The sequence below is a fragment of the Dysidea avara genome, chromosome 12 (assembly GCF_963678975.1).
Source record: "Dysidea avara chromosome 12, odDysAvar1.4, whole genome shotgun sequence".
In the NCBI taxonomy this organism is placed as follows: Eukaryota; Metazoa; Porifera; class Demospongiae; order Dictyoceratida; family Dysideidae; genus Dysidea; species Dysidea avara.
The window spans coordinates 22,640,229-22,658,003 of record NC_089283.1 but is presented as its reverse complement, the minus strand read 5'-3'; the positions used below and the strand labels follow the sequence as shown (position 1 = coordinate 22,658,003).

Sequence of the window (17,775 nt, the reverse complement as noted above, 5' to 3'; positions counted from 1 at the left end):
AAAATACTGAAACTAACTTTCTCTTTCATTTGTGGGATTCTATCAACATACATGAGTGACCCTTGGCTAATTAGCATATAGCTGCAAAATGTGCACCATTTCATTGTTTACAAATAAAATCTATATTTCTATGCAGATAGTTATAAAGGTATAGCACAAGCTCTGTTTTACTTTTCTCCATTAAAACAACAAAACAAGTAATTGCAAGCAGATACAATGGTTATATTATATTAATGAAGAATGCAAAAGAAGTCAAGTGTAACTTCATGACTTCTCTAAATCAGTTCTAATCTGTTTAGCAAGATTGAGCAATTTCGCCTCTGATTCTTCAAGAGCATTGCATAGTTTTTCCCAGCTGGCTGAGGGATCAATTTCAAGCCACAGTTCTAACATCTCTCGACACTGCTCCTTAGTGTCAGGTGTATCTTTTTTAATAAGCTTCAGTTTACTATTTGGGATATCAAGCTCCAACCCAATTGTATAAAAATGCGATGCCATCTCACTGACATAATGAATAAGCTTATTCATGGTTGGCATGGCATCCAGGTTTTTTGCTGGAGTAGGAGTGGTGTCTACTCTGACTTCTTCATCCTTTAATTCAGCTACACTGGCTTCTTCACCCTTTAATTCCGGATATCTTTCATAAGTCAAATCAATTGCTTCAACTTGATCAATTCCTTTCCCCAGTAACTCGTGATAATATTGACTTTCTTTACCAAAAAGATCTTTGTATATTCTGCTCTTTTTAAGGAAGTAATTGGATATCAAGGAAAATGCATTTGTTTCATTTTCAGAATATTCATGTGGTTTCTTCCCATTAATGTCAATTTTATTTTGGTCAGCTCCATGTTCTATCAAATATTTTGCAATGCCCATTCATTCAGGCTATATGCTAAGTGCAAGACAGTGCCACCTTTAAATGGAGATATGGTGATGGCTTGGTTAATATCAACGTCGCAATTGTCCACCAAATATTTTAGTACCTTGAAAAGCTGGTGTAGAACGACATGATGAATAAATGAACCAAACCCATCGCGGAGACCAATATTGAGTTTAAATTCCTTGACAAAGTCAATGATCAAATTTTGACAAACATCAGAGGGATCACACATTCTGAATAATCCAATAAAGCATGGATCACCATCTGCATCTAGAGTATTAGGATCAACAGAGTATTCCCTAACTAATATACGTGCAATCCCAATTTGTCTGGTTATGTAAGCTACAGAAATAAGGGGTACGCGTCCATGTAAATACATGTTCTTAACAACAGAGGCATCGTATTGGTTTAGAATATCTACAAGCCGAAAACCTAAACCAGAGAAAATTGCAAGACAAGCTTTGTTAGATACTTGTTTTGAAAGAACATACATTGTACTTGTACTAGCATCGACGTCGTCGTCATCACTAGAGTCAGTTTCCACTTCATTTGAAAAGTGGCGTGCAAGGGAAACTTGGTGAGTAGCCTGGGCAAGTGGAAACTTTTCTGAAGCTCTTCTTTCTAGTAATTGCGATACAATGTGGACATGTGAATCATCTTTTAGTCTTACATGGTCATTTTTCACCACCCACCCGCTTATCTTCATCAATTCCTGACATGCTGGATGCCTGCACACCGTATTGCTGAATGTCTCATCAGTCAATTTTATTTGGTAATAACGTTTGTCCTTGGCATTTTGAACTACCTTTCTGTAAATATCATTCAGTGACTTCAGTGTATGCTTATAATCAGATGGACTCAAAGACCTGGCTATTCTGTTCAACTGACCTACAACCCTTTCTCTGGTCAGTCGAGATGGAGCTGGTGGGTCACTGGGTAACACTATGAGCTCTACAGGCGTCGTTTTCCCGCGGCTATTCTGAGAATGCTGCGATAGTCTTGATCTAGGTGGCGAGTGACCTGACTCGTGATCCCCTACCAGTGGAAGCCGTTCATCGGTCATGTCAGTTGGGGTTGGCTCCTTGGGTCTAGATGATTCTTGTCCAGAAGTCGTTTTTCCGCTATTAGAATTCTGCGATAGTCTTGACGAACGAACTGACTCGTGATCCCTTAGTGGAAGGCGTTCATCCGTTGGAGTGTCCTCCTTGGATCTAGATGATTCTTCTTGATGGATATTTGATTGATTTGTCATACCAGTTCCGGCTGCCCTATTAGATCTACGTTCTCCTTCATTGTGAGTACTCGGAGCCACTCTGTTTCTAGACGAACCACAACCCATTGACGAGCTAACTTGATGTACCGGTCACTGAGCCACCTACCTGCACAGACTTGATAGCATATGCAGTGCAACGACGATTTGAGTTTCATATAGCTAACTACCTTGCAGCATGCATGCATATGGATTCTTTACGGATTTATGATGGGTGGGGACTATTCTACGGAACGGAACGGAACGGAATGATGGACTAAACTGCGGAACGGAATGCTTTCTCAGATTGAAGCTTGCAGCTTACCATTGCTGTACAAGTTATCAGTGGCACTTCCAGCAGGTAATCAAACGTACCCCAAGAAAGATAAAACGAATTTAAGGATCGATTGTGGGTTCTTGTTGGTTGTCATTAGTAACGAAGTACTAATTGTGGGAATAGCTGACTCATTGTGTTCATCTTCGGATATATCAAGTAGGGAGCTTAATGCATGACTTGTTTTTACTAGTATGTGAGTTATTTTTACTTACTTGACTTTAGAATGTACAGTCTGAGGCCCAGCCTTTCTAATCGGCATAAATCAGTATGTGTATAGCTACACTACAAAGGAAACAAGTATGGTGACAAACTGAATCAACTCAGTCTAAGCAGAATCTAAAGGAATTTTGTGCAGTGTGTGAGGAGCAAACATTCAGATACCTCAAGGAGGCTATATTGTGTGAACATCAATGATTCATTAACAGGGTAGTGGACTATTGTCAGATATCTCAGCCTGAGTACTGAGTTGAATTCTGGATGGGGTCTATTTTACAGAATGGAATGCTTTCTGAATCAACTTGTAGCTTGGCTAGCTGCTATCATTGCTGAAATTGCATTTTATCAGTGGAACCTCCAGGAAAATGGAATAGGATAATTATAAAACATTAATTAAGTGATTGTTTAGGTAATCATGACTTTATTCAGTCCAATAAACAGAATATATGGTTGATTGAGTGAGGTATCACTTTCAGAAAGTTCAGACGACCAGTGATGAGATGCATGGATTCATCAAATTTTTGTTGTGGTTGGAGACATTAAATATCCAAAAGCAAACTGACTATATAATATTAATTCACTTTCTTTATATTTTCTCAATTTTGAGCCTGTATACAAATAATTGAATTTTCCTTGTCAATAGAAATCCTAGAATAAGATGGGAGAGAAACTTATCTTTGTTTACCTATGCTGTACAACCAAGAGTTCGTAATACTGATTTGTATGGGGGAGAGTGTCTAACTCTCAGTATGGCCTGTACAAACACCCTGCGTAAAGTTCACCTTTCATCAAATCAACACCTTTACTGGGGGGTAGAAAACTGTTGATTAGTGTTGCTGAAGAAGGTAAAGCCTTTGTTCTGAAATAAGGCCGAGGTGTTACTTTAAGCAGGGTGTTTGGTGAATGCATTCAAGTTAGACACTCTCCACCTTATTATGAACTCTTGGTACAACTTCAAGGAAAATGAAGAAAACATACAGATAAATCAATAAAATCACTACAGTAAGGTGAATTACAGACTAGTGAGATCTTGGTTAATTAATGACAGTGGTTGGAGATTAAGTGTGGTAGCTTCTTGTTCTTGAATATGTTGCAAAGTGGAAGTACAAATCAAAATGGGATATCAATTTCATTATGAAAAATTTGTATACATAAATAATCTAGCATTACTATTTCATTTGTCCTCCACTTAAACATGCTACAACAGTACTAGTGTCAGTACATTGGCAGTGAGTCTACATTGAAATTTCAACTCTAGAGTAGATCCAACACAGGACAGCTCGCACTGTAACAAATACATGTGATCCCATTGTAATTTCATGGACCAGCTGGACTGGGAATCACTTGAAAATAGACGAACAAATTTAACCTGTTTTGTTTTTGAAGTGAAGCATGTGAAATGTTACACTTAAGAAATCCTAGGATTCTTAGGTGGTATGTAATTAATGTGTGTTCCATTTCAGGTCTGACTAGATACATTGAAATTACACACACATCCTGGTCCAAATCACGTTTGCCTGGTGGCTACGGGCATGGTTTCACATGCGGCTTATAATAGAGATTTGGCTGATCTTGGAGTTTTGACATTTAGCCTGATTCAAGGCTAGCAGTCAGACACATCCTTGAATTGTGCAACAGATAACATCAGCTCACTATTGAATACGGCATTAGTCCACTGCATATATAAATAACTCCATGAATACACTTCAGTGATGTTTGCAGAATATACCCTCCTTGCGGTCTGCCAAAATATTTGCTCCTCACACACTGCACAAAATTCTTCAAATTTTAATTCAGCTGGCTCTTTCCTGTTACCAGTATCTTCCTGCTCGCTTTATTTATACACTGACTTATGACTTGAAAGACCGGCCCAGACTGTTTTCTAAAGTCTAAATAAGAAAAACAGCTCACATAAAGTTCCCTTCCGTATGGATGAACATCACTGACACAGCTCATCCCACAATAATACTTCGTTACTAATGACAACCAACAAAAACCCACAATCAATCCGTTAATTCTTTTTGTCTTATGTTTAATCACCCACTGGAGATGCCACTGCTAACTTATAAGGGAAGTTTCAGCAATGGTAAGTTGCAAGCTTCAATTTGAGAAAGCGTTCCGTTCCGTGGTTTAGTCCATCATTCCGTTCCGTTCCGTTCCGTTCCGTTCCGTAGAATAGTCCCCACCTTTATGATGCATGCAACTGTGACCGGGATAGCAAACCGGTTGAGGCTGTGGGGCCAAGTAAATTATACGGGGAACGGAAATGAAACGGAAGGTTGGTGGATGAAAAATTCCAAAAGTGATCCTGAGGTATTGGACACTTCAGGCCTGAGGGTATCGATGTTGATGACAATCCCCTTTTCCCTTAGTTATAGGTTTGTAGTTGTAGTAGTAGTTTATATAGTATAATTAAGTAGCTAGATAATGTATGTAGCTACCATCGTGCAGTCAGGTTGTTGTCAGCACCATTAATAGAGCACGAGTGAGGTTAACTGATGCATGCTGGGGTGTTGGGATGTACATTCCACCACATAGCTAGGGTCCGCAATCCGAAAAATCAACTTCTACAAATCAATCCCCCTACCATTGTGGGATGTTCATTGTAGTATTCCATTGCTTGATCCACCATGAAACCGGAGGCACGATTGTTGTCTTCACAGAAATATCATTTTCAGTATCTCACAAGATGTAAGATTTATTTTTAAAATTTCGTGCTCCACACAAAGGACTGGATGAAACTTGCTACTTAGCCAAATCGTATCCAGAGTTGTTGTAGTTGAAAACTACGCACAGAAATAAGTAAATGGTTTGCTGGGTGCCCGGCACAGGGTTGCTTTCTTTGAAAAAACAGACAAAGAAATACGAAGTTTCGAATTCAAACTGCCCTACCACCCAGGGCAAGAGAAGCCAACTCTTCCTCATAGTGTTTCGATACGGTTGGGTGCATAGTCTGTCTATGCTGTTAGTTTGGAAAAGATCTGAGACTTCTCGCCATCTGGGTGACGAGCGTCAAAATTGTTTGCAGCATCAAAGAATTGTGTTGCGAATTCTACCCATTTCCAGCGCTTCTGCAGCCACAACAATCATCAATTATAAACTAAAACTATGGCAAAAGATGTCTCTGAACGTTTGGTAATAGCGGTTGTCAATTATTATTCCATCCACAGCTTCCACGCCTCGCTTTAAGCTATGCATCAAGGGAGGCAGCAAAATCGTCCAAATTTGACTTCACCTCTAACGTTCCACAGCAGCTTCAAATCTTCACTAGATCACCCTAGATCACCATTATGCTGCAAAACATCCCAAAACAAACTGAAAAATGCACAAAATCTTTCATTTTTTATTCGAGCTGGGTGGAGCTCCTGGTGAGCTGCTGGTATACTGCATCATATGAAATCACAGAAACACCAACTACTACTACTACCAAACGTTTTGATCCATCATTTATCATCATTCTAAACAAAATTAAGTGACCAGTGTGGCATCAGAAGTACCGGAAAGCACTTTGGTACCATTGAGAGAATCCCTTGAAATGATGCACGAAAATTTTGACTTTCTTCACCCAGATGGTGAGAAGTCTCAGATCCTTTCCAAACTAACAGCATAGACAGACTATGCATCCAACCTTATCACATCACTATGAGGAAGAGTTGGTTTTTCTTGTCTTGGCTGGTAGGGCAGTTTGAATTCGAAAATTCGTGTTTCGTTTTCTGCTTTTTGAGAGAAAGCAACCCTGTGCCGGGAACCCAGTGAATCATTTGCTTATTACTGTGCGTACTTTTTAACTGCATTAACTCTAGATAATGCCTAGCTAAGCAGCAAGTTCTATCCTGTTCTTTGTGTGGAGCCAGAAATTTTAAAAGTAATTTTTGCATCTCACGAAATACTAAAATCGATAGTTCTGTGAAGACAACAACCGTGCCTCCGGTTTCATGGTGGATCTAGCAATGGGTTCTATAAACTTACTGTATGCTTCTTGCTAGGTTGCTTTGGCTGTTTGCCATCTGCTGCCTGCTGCTGCTTAACCTAACTTTACTGGATTGTATTGTGGAGACCTTGAATACAATTGCTTTCTTCACCTCTTCAAACATACTTTCTGTAACAACATGAAACAGGTCGGTAGGACCAGGAGTCCTACAGACCTTCAGCAGTTGTGCTGTAAAGCTTTAATAAGTAAAATTGACAGTTCTGATTTCTCCCATTGTTGTTGTTTGACTTCAATTTCATGCAGTAAGCTCTTTGTCACTAGATGACATCTCCAATTTCCTGGGGTTCAACGAGGTCAACTTTTATTGAAACCGTTCTAAAGCAGCGTAATTACTCTGTACAAATCCTATGAGCTCACATGAGTGTGTCATACCTCCTCCGGTTCACTTGTATATAAATGAAAGTATGTGAACATATTAGAAATACTATACATATGTAAGTAAATACTTGGAAAGTACTGCTTTCTACCTTGCTTTTGCTACCGTGTCAGTAATAAGCAGCAGGTTGCTACAATTTCAAAGTCATAGACATTAATCATTGCAGTTTTTCCAGTTTTAAGAGACAACAATTTGCAAACACCTCAGAACATGAGACATATTCAATGTGTGTAAAGCAACAGTTGTAATTTCAAACAGCTTTTTTTTTTAATCTGTACAGCAAACTGAAAAACACATGTGCATTGTGTATTGTCTAGCCTCACTATATTATGTTTTTGGTTTTCTTTATGTTCTAGTTGTCTCCTGGTATACACTCACAGGGAAAGAAATTTTCGTGGATTTTGCGGGTATCTTATCCATGAAAATTAAATATTTTGCAGCCTATGTACAAATCGTATGGAGATCAACATCTAAATCACGAAAATTTGTTCCACAAAGATTACTAATTTTGCCACTTTTTAGCAATCCACAAAAATCTCTTGCCCTACGGTAGCACACAATTTTATGCACTCTGTGAGAAAAGTATAAAACTTACTGTACTTCCAATAACATTTATTTTTTGGATATGATGCCATTACATATTTGACCTTTAGGCCATTTTTACATTGAAAATTTGGCTTAATCTCCCTGAGGCTTTATTCATTAAAACATGGTTTGAATTTTTTGAAAGAAACAATTTTTTTTTTAAATTTGAAGTAAATAGGTAATTTTATTGCAAAGTTGTATCAGCCATTATAAAGTTATACCTGCCCATTGGTAATTTACAAGCCAAGGACGGATGAACTAAAAGAATTTTACAACTAATAAATATGATCATAACTCTGGAGTGGATTGAACACTGACTTTGAACAAGTCAAGCCGTGTCTTAGATTAATGTATTTAATTTGGACCATGTTTTAACAATGCCTCAGGGAGATAAAGACAAAAATGACAAATTTTTAGTACCAAAATGGGTGCAATGGTCAAATCTGTGATGGCACTATATCAAAATATAAATGTCATGATGAGTACAATTGATATGGAAAGCTTCATGCTTTTCTCACAAATGACACACAGCTTTCACACTATGCCACTCTACATGGCATGTTTCTGGTAAATATTCATGGGCTATGCAATTAGCTATTTGCATAAACCATTTCTTTTGTAACACCTACTGCTTAAAGAATGACTTGAAAATTGGTCTGTTGGCTCAAACCCTTTGTGGTTTAAAAAGAAATCGTATAGTGACATCTACAGAGTTGTGGGAAACAAAAATCAAAGGGTCAAAATACTCTTATAGAACAGTCGCCAAGTACAAAAAAAATTCATAAATCTACCAATGGAAATCTAGATAGTTCTAGAACATTTACTAATTTCTATGTGTTAGAAGTATCCAAAAAATGTGTACTATTTGTGCCTGTAGATAAGAAATTGGCAGCCCCATAGCCAGTCTACTGGGCATCGAAATAAAAAAGAAATGAGCTCCATGCAAAAACAGCTAAGCCATTGGAAAAGGATGTGGCCTTAAAAGCCTGGGTGAAAACTTGTGAAATCAAAGGTGGCAGCTGATCATGGTTAAAATTAATTTTAATAATGGCCAGGGGTGCATTAAATTTATTGGAATTAACAGCATTGCAGCCAAGTTCACAACCTTCTTTTGAAGGCTGCACCCTCTTCTTACAGCTTAGCTATATTTTAATGGATATAGTACTATACAAACACTGAAACTAAAGTAACACTGAAGAACATTTCAGTTTCATCATATAGATTACATCACCATGTGTATGGGCGGAGCAGCCAGTGAGTGGTGATAAAAATCATTTTGTTGCATGCAGTTTACTTTTCATTCATGAGTGTTGTGGTATTGTTATATGACTCAGACTGTGACTAGGTACCTCACTCAGCCATAACTAGCAACTCAAAGAGGTACAGTTTGTGCATGCAAATTATTTTAAAAATTATCAATTTCAACACAAATCACACCACCAATATCCCCACACAACACACACACACACAAGTCAGGCAGACACCAAGGCAAGGTGTTGTGTGTAGTCATATTCTATTGTTGGTATCACAGCTTGTACAAACTTGAGGAACACCAGCAGGTAACTAACAGTACAGTGTTAAGGATCATATCAGTACCTGTATATTGTATAGATATACATTTTTAGTGTTAAAGCGTGCACTGCGCAAGTGTGAACAGAAGACAAGGGAGCATGTCAAAAGATAATACAGCATAAACAACACCCCCCCCCCCCCCCCCCCCCCACACACACACACACACACTGAATTTTACACACAATTATCAGGTGGTATACTATATAGTTCTGAGTTGCTGCCACATTAGCTACATGGCTTTCCAACAACCCACTGCAGCATGTGAAGCAAGCCGAAGGTAAATACTTCACCCCTCCTATATTCACTACAACAGAGGGCACACTAGCTATTCTACCATTAAGGTGAAGGATACGAGTGAACTTCAAGTATACGGCCATCTTCCTCAATCATGTTCATAATCTTCTTCATTACAACAGCATGTCTAGGATGTTATTAACATAACAGTGTAGAACTATAGAAATTAGGGCTGAGCAATAGTATCGATAGTGCGATATATCGCGATAGTGGGATATCACTATCGTGATAGTTATGATAAGCTCAGATCTGCATTAAAATGGTATTAACAACCCTTCTATACTGTTTTACAGTTGGTATTACCAGCTTTCTTACAAAGGAGTGGCCTGTAAAAGCTTTACCAAAAGTCCATATTCATCGGCCGCCCACGAAGTTAATTAACAAATGTCCTGTGCCGGCATGCAAAATATCTTTCTATATGACTGCAAATCATAGCTATACAACTAAGACTTTGTTAAGAGCAAAGTGTTTCATAAACTATCGGGATAGTATTCACTATCGCGATATTTAATCAATAACTATCGTGATAGTAAAATTTTTACTATCGCTCAGCACTAATAGAAATACAACTCTTAATAGGGAGACCTTGACAGAGTGTTTTGCGAGAGGGATTTAGAACCTGTGAGTAAAGTGTACCACCTAATACAAATAGCTGTGATAAACAACTGTGTTAGGATATGCAAAAATAAAGACATAAAAACAACACTAACATCACAGCAGTTGCAGTGTTCAACCTGTGATAATTTTCATACTATATATACAAAATAGTCTATAGCAAAGAGAAATATTCATCTATTTGTGGTCTTCAAAGCTAGTGATGCACTGATTAGAGATTTTACCAATTATCCGATATTGAAAATTACATAATGGCTGATACCGATAACCGATCTGATGTTTATGTTTACCAAAATTTCACACATTTTGTAAAATTGCCACTTTAAAACATTATTTTTGTCTTATTTTTATGAAAACAATAGCATCAGGATCAGTACAATTAACTGGCTAAATAATCATCGATACCAATATTGCTGAAATTTGGCCGATAAACCGATTTCCGATTATTTACCAATTAATCGGTGCATCACAGTTACCATTGAAACGTGTCTTGTACTGAACCAGTAGCATCAATTACACAAGTAGTATACTGGGTGCATGACACCCTATTGAGAGTCATATAATTGCTAGTTATGAAACAGGGTAGTGCCTATTTATGAGTAGAATACATCTATTTGAAGGTATTTCATTATCAGCTCCAAAGAAAGCCTAATGTACCTATGGTAGGGAGGGTTGTGTGCTCTACTAAACATTGAGGGACATTCAGGCACTAGCTGATAAAGTCCTTACCGACAAGGATGTACAGATAGTCTTGAAGGAGGTGGGAGGTGAGGATGATCCTCTAATGTGACTGTCTTGTTGAGGTGATCCTGTGTGGATCATGTGATCAGGGTATGAAGATCATGCATGACACACATACCTGACTGATGTCTTCATACATTTGTTCCTCTGTCAATGGTTTCTGATGCTGCATGAGATACACATTGTATGTGTTTATACCATGAAGAATGTACAAAAACAAAAATCAATAGAGGAGTTTAGCATAAGCGGAAATATTTTAATTGGTCTGTTAATTGCTGTTGCACAATCACTGGATGCTGTGGTTAGCCATAAAAATGTACAGAAACCATTGGGAAACGGATGACCACGGACACTAAAACCTTGGTTATCTGGAAACAAAAGGAGATATGCTAGTCTTATAAACAGCACCTGAAACTACATTGATTTCTACACGTTTTAGTGGTTGTCTGCTCGTCATAGGGTATGTGGTTAGCTAGTTACAAGCTTCTCAAGTTGAAAACTCCTGGCGAAAAAGTGTTCTGATATCGAGGAAAGCAAGCAGATGCTTGTTTCTATGTTTTGATTGAAGAACAACACAAGAACAAGCATTAGGATCACCTGGATAGTGTTTACATTTGCTTGTCGGCCTGTCTGGTTGATTGTAGCGTTCATAATCCATGGAATCAATCAAATTATCTATTACCAAGCTTTGCCAATCAATTCTGAGTGGTTTTCCAGTAGAAACTCAGAAAGCGTTGTATTATAAAATCTTTAACTTTACGGCTCCATAACTCGCTAACCCTTTATCCTATTAACAGCAGGCAACCACAAAACTAAAGGGAAATCAATGTAGTTCCTATCTATGTACAGAAAATTGAAACAAACCGTATACTTTGTAAGCAACCGAGGTTTTATTGTCGGTTATCATTGTTTTCCCAATGGCTTCAATACATTTTTATGGGCATCCAGAGCATCCAGTGGTTGTGCAATATGCAATTAACGCTAATTGCATTCCTAGACGCTTATACTAAACTCCCCTATTACAGATGTGCAGCTGATTTTATGTTAATACACTCTAATAGAACATTCACAAAATGTGTGGAATACTGCAAGTGTTGGGGAACAGCATCACATGTGCACCTAGGATATGTTGAAAACTTTTAAAATTATATCTGACAATTCTACAGTACAACAAACCCTAACAGAACACACAGAGGATATATAGAACTATTTTACTAAGTCAGCCAACTTAACATTCCCCAATACATACCACCTGTCTAAGCTAAGTAGAGCTGCCCAGGTTTGCAGGCTCTACTGTAAACTTTCTATAGGCACACACCACACCATACAATGCACTACACACTACCGTGTACCTCATCATAACCACACCATACAATGCACTACACACTACCATGTACCTCATCATATCCAAACAACCACAGTCGAGGGGTACGATAATAGTTGTCATATGTTATTGTTAGATCATATGTACGAGTCTGCATGATTCCACCTGATTGGCTAGTTGGCGATGTCACAGCACTGCCAGTGGGTGATGTAACAGGTGGTGGTGGGGGTTTACCAAGTACTGCCTAGCAACAATAAGTCAATAGCCATTAGCAACAGCATCACATCAGTATGACTCACTGGATCATTCTCTTGGACAAGAGCTAGAAGAAAAGAAACAAACACAGGTTAATGTTTATCACCAATCAATATGAAAACAAATGTAGAACAATATCAAACTCAAAGAGGGACCCTTATCGTTACTGTCTTTCACTTCATGATCCTCGGTGAAAGCTAAAAATTATACTTATAAAAAAGGACAACTTGGTATTATGCAACAATTTCCCTGAACAGAAGTGACTGTTCTATTAGAGTATTTCACCTACACAATAGGATTGATATATACACAAGTGCTCACATAATGGAGGGTCTAATGTATCACTGGTTAAAATCAAACCATAAACATGATCCACTAAGCAAAAACCTGACTAGTTCAAACTTCTCTTTATGTGGTTCTTTGTTGTCCAGAGGGATAAATCTATGGGCTGTCAAAGAGAATACTCACTATCAATTTGTATAGTAACTACAGAAAATAAATTATAGGTGCTCATTTAATCAATAATAAGTCACGACGGAAACAAACTATGGAGTTGGGACTTGCCTTATAATGTTCACCATGTATGAACTGGAAATTTTAGCTTTACGTCTGTATCCACCATGCTTACAGCAAGAAGGTTGTTCAAACTTAGAACTGGCAATGATAAACTTATATTTCACCACAACATAAACAAACACACATAGCTCGATCATGTCCGCTTTATGGTACTAAAATAAAGCAAAGGTAATTAAGTCTTCTTTACCATTTACTGGAGCAATTAAAATGTGTATAAAACTATTTTTGCACCATGCATTTTTACCGAATGTATTTCAGTGTATTTATTTCCACCAATGTATTTCAGTGTATTTATTTCAAAAATTAAGTGAGGTTTTTGCTCAGCAGTTCACAAATGCTAGGCCTGATCCCTTGTTTTCCTGCCCAAATCAGTCATGATTTTGAGTACACCCTTCAACAAGGAATAATGGCTAGCTGCTCACACCAAATTTGAGGATGGTTGATGAGCAACAAGAAACCTACTTTGACTGGCCTTACAAGCATACAGTGACATTCCCTGTTAGTAGTACCTTCAGCATCTACTGGCTCATCATCATCATCGTCATCATCATCTTCGTCATCCCCACCCACCAGGGGTTGGTTGGACACTACTGGTAGAACACTGGGCTATAAACAACAGATACACAAACATCAACAAGTTCCAAGAGTAGGTGGAAGGTCAAACACCAGACTATAAATAAAAGGATGAATAGAAGATATGTGACTGAATTTGACAGAACCCGGCTTCGACGCACAAAGCTTCGTTAGGAGATATGGCGATTCTAAGTAGTAACTTCCCAGTGCCTACAGCTGTGCAAACAAAATTTGCACCAATTATTCATCTATTTACTAGCTATCACTGTGTGGGTGTATAAGTTTCTGGCACCCAAATAAGCCCTGTTTAGGGCAACTTTTTTGAGCAGGTAATAATATCACAGGTGGTAGTAACAGGGGAGGTGGGTGGACTTAATATAGGAGTACAAAATGGAGCAAGAAGACGAATGGAATCCAAAGGCCAAGTTTGGGCCCTCCATGGGCCTCAAATCACTCCAACTTGATGGAGAACACTACTGGCAAGCTCTCTGTGAAGTCCCAGCTCACTACACACCATTACAACAAAGCCATGGCCATTTAATGGCGCCAATCTTCCACTCATGCTTTGACAGGGTCAGAAGAAAGCTGCTGCAGAAAGCAGACTTGCCAGTCCTGAAGGAAATAGAGTGGAATATGATAGTGTATATTTAGACCAGCAATCCATTTCTGATAAAAACGTAGGTTTGATTTTGTATGTGTGGAAGCCGGGTTATATGAAATCCGGTCACATATGGTATTTTGCATGTGGGGATCACAGTGCTGTCGTGTACTGTATTTTCCATACAGTACCAGTTAGCTCCATATATGCACTGTACGAGTCATACAGTGCAGTTATGCAGTTAATTGGGCAAATACAGTACAGTTAAACAGATACATTGTAATTGGGTAGAAATACAGTACAGTCATGCAGAAAATTTACGTAAAGAATGTTATATGAAAACAACCCCCACTCAGTTGATCACATGTGTGGCATTGTAAATTGCTAAAACTAGCCAAAATTATCCTACCAGTGGTTTGTTCTATGACTAGAAGCAGATCACATAAACACTTACTGATAGTTCAATCGCCAAGTCGCAACAACCCCACAGACAGCACAATGGATTATGTGTGTGACACTGTCAAATGCCAAACTAATTCTACCAGTTGGTTCTACGACTACAAATAGATTACATGACACCATACTGATAGTCTGATCACCGAAAATTAAAGCAATTTGAGGAGTACTCAACTAAATCACTCCAAACAAGACCACTTAAAGCTTGTGCGCATACAAGTACTCAGAGGATGTCTTGACTCTTGAGGCAAATACAGCATTCGGTGCCTCGTGCTGTATTAGCCTCTCAACACACCTCCTCGTGCTGTATTTTCCGTACACACACACACACACACTCACACACACGGCAGTGCTGTAATTATAATTCTATGAGTATGGTTGGTAAGCAGCCCCACTATCCATGCACCCAAATCTCTTCACAATGAATGCAAAAATACTTGGACACTATAGGACTAGGCCATTTTGCTGTAATATAGATCGAGGTTATCCTTTTTCAAAAGGTAAAAACGTATGGAGATAATGGAGTCAGATCTGTCAGGATTCAAAGAATGCAGTTGACATTTTATGACCAAATCTTTCTCATTTAGTGGTAAGGTGAATAACCGCTATATTGATAAAACCATTTGGCCAGCAATTTTGTCCAGATTGAAAGAAAACGAAACTTTGTTTTTCATACAAACATTACTGAATTTACAGCACTAAAACTAGCAACTATCATCTCCATGTTATTAGAACACTTACCACTGTAACAGTTTCCTGTTGTTTAGTGTTCAGTTTCATATCCTGTACAGCTTCAGTAATCTGCTCGAGGGCTACACCATGATGTGTGTCTACCCATCCATCATCATCGTCACTCAATTTTATCACCTTCTCGTTCTCCGGCAATACTTCCATTTGGTGACACCGACGATAACAAGGCACTGTAACAGAGACAAGTATTTACAGATGTTTGCTATTCAATACTTCAAGCAAATTAGGTTTGAAATTAAATCCAAACTCCTGATGGCAGAACAACCAGTCGTTCTGCACCCTTCACACCATTACTATTGTATTCTGATGGAGCATGGTTTGGGAGGTAGGAAAACAAACATTTACGTTGCTACAATTTTGAAATGGCAACATTTTACAACTACGGCTAATACAAATGCAGTATCTAAATCTTCTTAATGAGTGATCTGAGTTCTTTGAGATGAAAGATGCATGACTCATGACTGGAGTAGAGTCATGAACACTAACACTATCCTTTCCTTCTCCCAAAAGAGAAAGAAAAGATCTTGCATTTTGCGTTGATAAATAAACGCACGTGCATCTGCAAAATGGGTCACTGCTTGTTTGGCTAGCACAACATTCTACGTAGTTCAGTACTGGTTACACAGTAGATCAGTACAGCATTTAGACCATTATACATTTCAAATCAATTTTGTGACTTGTGTCCTTGCACATTATTACCACATAACTTGTCGGTGCATGTAAGATCTACAGGACTCTTTGACCCAGCAAGTTCATTTGCTCCATGCATGGTACATCACTGAAAATAAACCAGGCTATAATATGCATGCATTGAGCTGAGCCCTCAAAAACATTTAATAGCTCATAATGCAAATCCTAAAAATTTGCTCATTTGTAGTCCGGTTAAAATTATTTCAAAATCTTTTCATTCAAATGTCTGACAATATTTATGACCAAACAAAGTTTTCATCATACATTTCTTATAAAGAATCCATAAAATGCATAGCCTGTTGCATCCCTTTTCCGAACTCAAACCACACATGCAGTGTTGGGCAAGTTACTTTGTAAAAGTAACTAGTTACATATTACATATTACTTGCAACAGAACTATTTAGTTACAGTTACATATTACCCATAAAATAAAGTAACCGTAATAATATTACATATTATATTACTTTGTGTCCACAGCCTTAAGCTGTCACGTGTGAAACTACCACCTTATCACGTGACATGATTGCGCTGTTGGACAATATGCAAATTTTGGTTATAAGTAAGAAGCTGGTGAATAAGCTTCATTCAGTAGGCCTCGTTACTTCGCTGTGGCTAACCATTACTCAGAGGATAATTAATGAGATTAGTAACTTCGTTACGTGTAGTAATAATATTACGTAATATTAGACTCGTTACAGTAACTATATTACTTAGGTAACGCGTTACATTTATAAGTAAAGTAGCTTGCATTATATTACCTGTTTTTATAGCGTATTTCGTTATATTACTTTGTTACCACAAAAGTAATAATATTACGTAACGCGTTACATAAGTAGCGCGTTACTCCCAACACTGCACACATGTCTGCTCTTGACACCTTTACTGTCACTACTAATCATCTGGTTGGCTGAAATGTTATTCTTCTTTGAGAAACACTCACTTTTGTTTTTTAGCTGTGTTCTCAGGGCTCAGCTCAACTTTTACATATTACAACAGGTGTATCATTGTTTCACTTTGGCAAACCTGTTGTGGGACTTGGAATACTAGCCTCAAGAAAAGTTATTTTCCTTACACACTATTGTAAACTACGGTAAAGACATAAGGAAAACCTCAAGAAACCAAGTTTATTTGTGGCAAAACTTGCGTACTCAAGGGTTTGTCAACCATGCAGCAAAGTACCACTTTGCATTGAGTACCAGCTTATCTAATCCAATGTTCTTATAAAGCATCCTCACCATTCTTGGTCACTAAGAACTGCTTGTTGTCAGGAAGATAGCTCTTTTTCTTAGAGGGATCCCCACCATCCCTATCAGTAACTGCACTTAACTGGGGGTAGTGGTATAAACAACTCACCATGACCAAGTGGGACACTGGTACACTAAATTATCGCCTGCAGCTACAAACTACAAAAATGACAAGTAATGGGACTTCCCCTGGTGGCTAAGTAGCTAACCTCTTCTGGAGTTATTACTCCAGTTTCTCTGAACTTGGAGTCCTGCAATGGAGAAGACGAGATAGCCCACCAGTAGTGTTAAATATGCTCTAATACCTTCAGTACTGGAGTGAGACGGTCTGCCATTCGTAGGGCAGCACTTTTACCACGTTGAACCATATACTGGAACCCCGACTGCGCCATTTCTTCATGTACGGTCAGCAGTTATCTAATTAATGCCCACCCAAATTTTCGTTATTCATTC

The 17,775-nt window shown here is 38.3% G+C and overlaps 1 protein-coding gene across 1 annotated transcript; it reads right to left on the bottom strand.

The window, feature by feature from the left end:
• Window positions 1-9,015: 9,015 nt before the first annotated feature.
• Window positions 9,016-17,766, bottom strand: LOC136241645 (ubiquitin-like-conjugating enzyme ATG3). Its single transcript, XM_066032891.1, has 12 exons — window positions 17,628-17,766; window positions 17,532-17,573; window positions 17,432-17,481; window positions 17,314-17,384; window positions 15,380-15,558; window positions 13,521-13,617; window positions 12,480-12,502; window positions 12,254-12,424; window positions 10,975-11,022; window positions 10,845-10,924; window positions 9,559-9,627; window positions 9,016-9,197 (listed from the first exon to the last, which is right to left on the bottom strand). Exons 1-12 carry the CDS (start codon window positions 17,712-17,714, stop codon window positions 9,107-9,109), a joined length of 1,008 nt encoding a protein of 335 aa, XP_065888963.1. The 5' UTR covers window positions 17,715-17,766; the 3' UTR covers window positions 9,016-9,106.
• Between the last annotated feature and the right edge of the window lie 9 nt (window positions 17,767-17,775).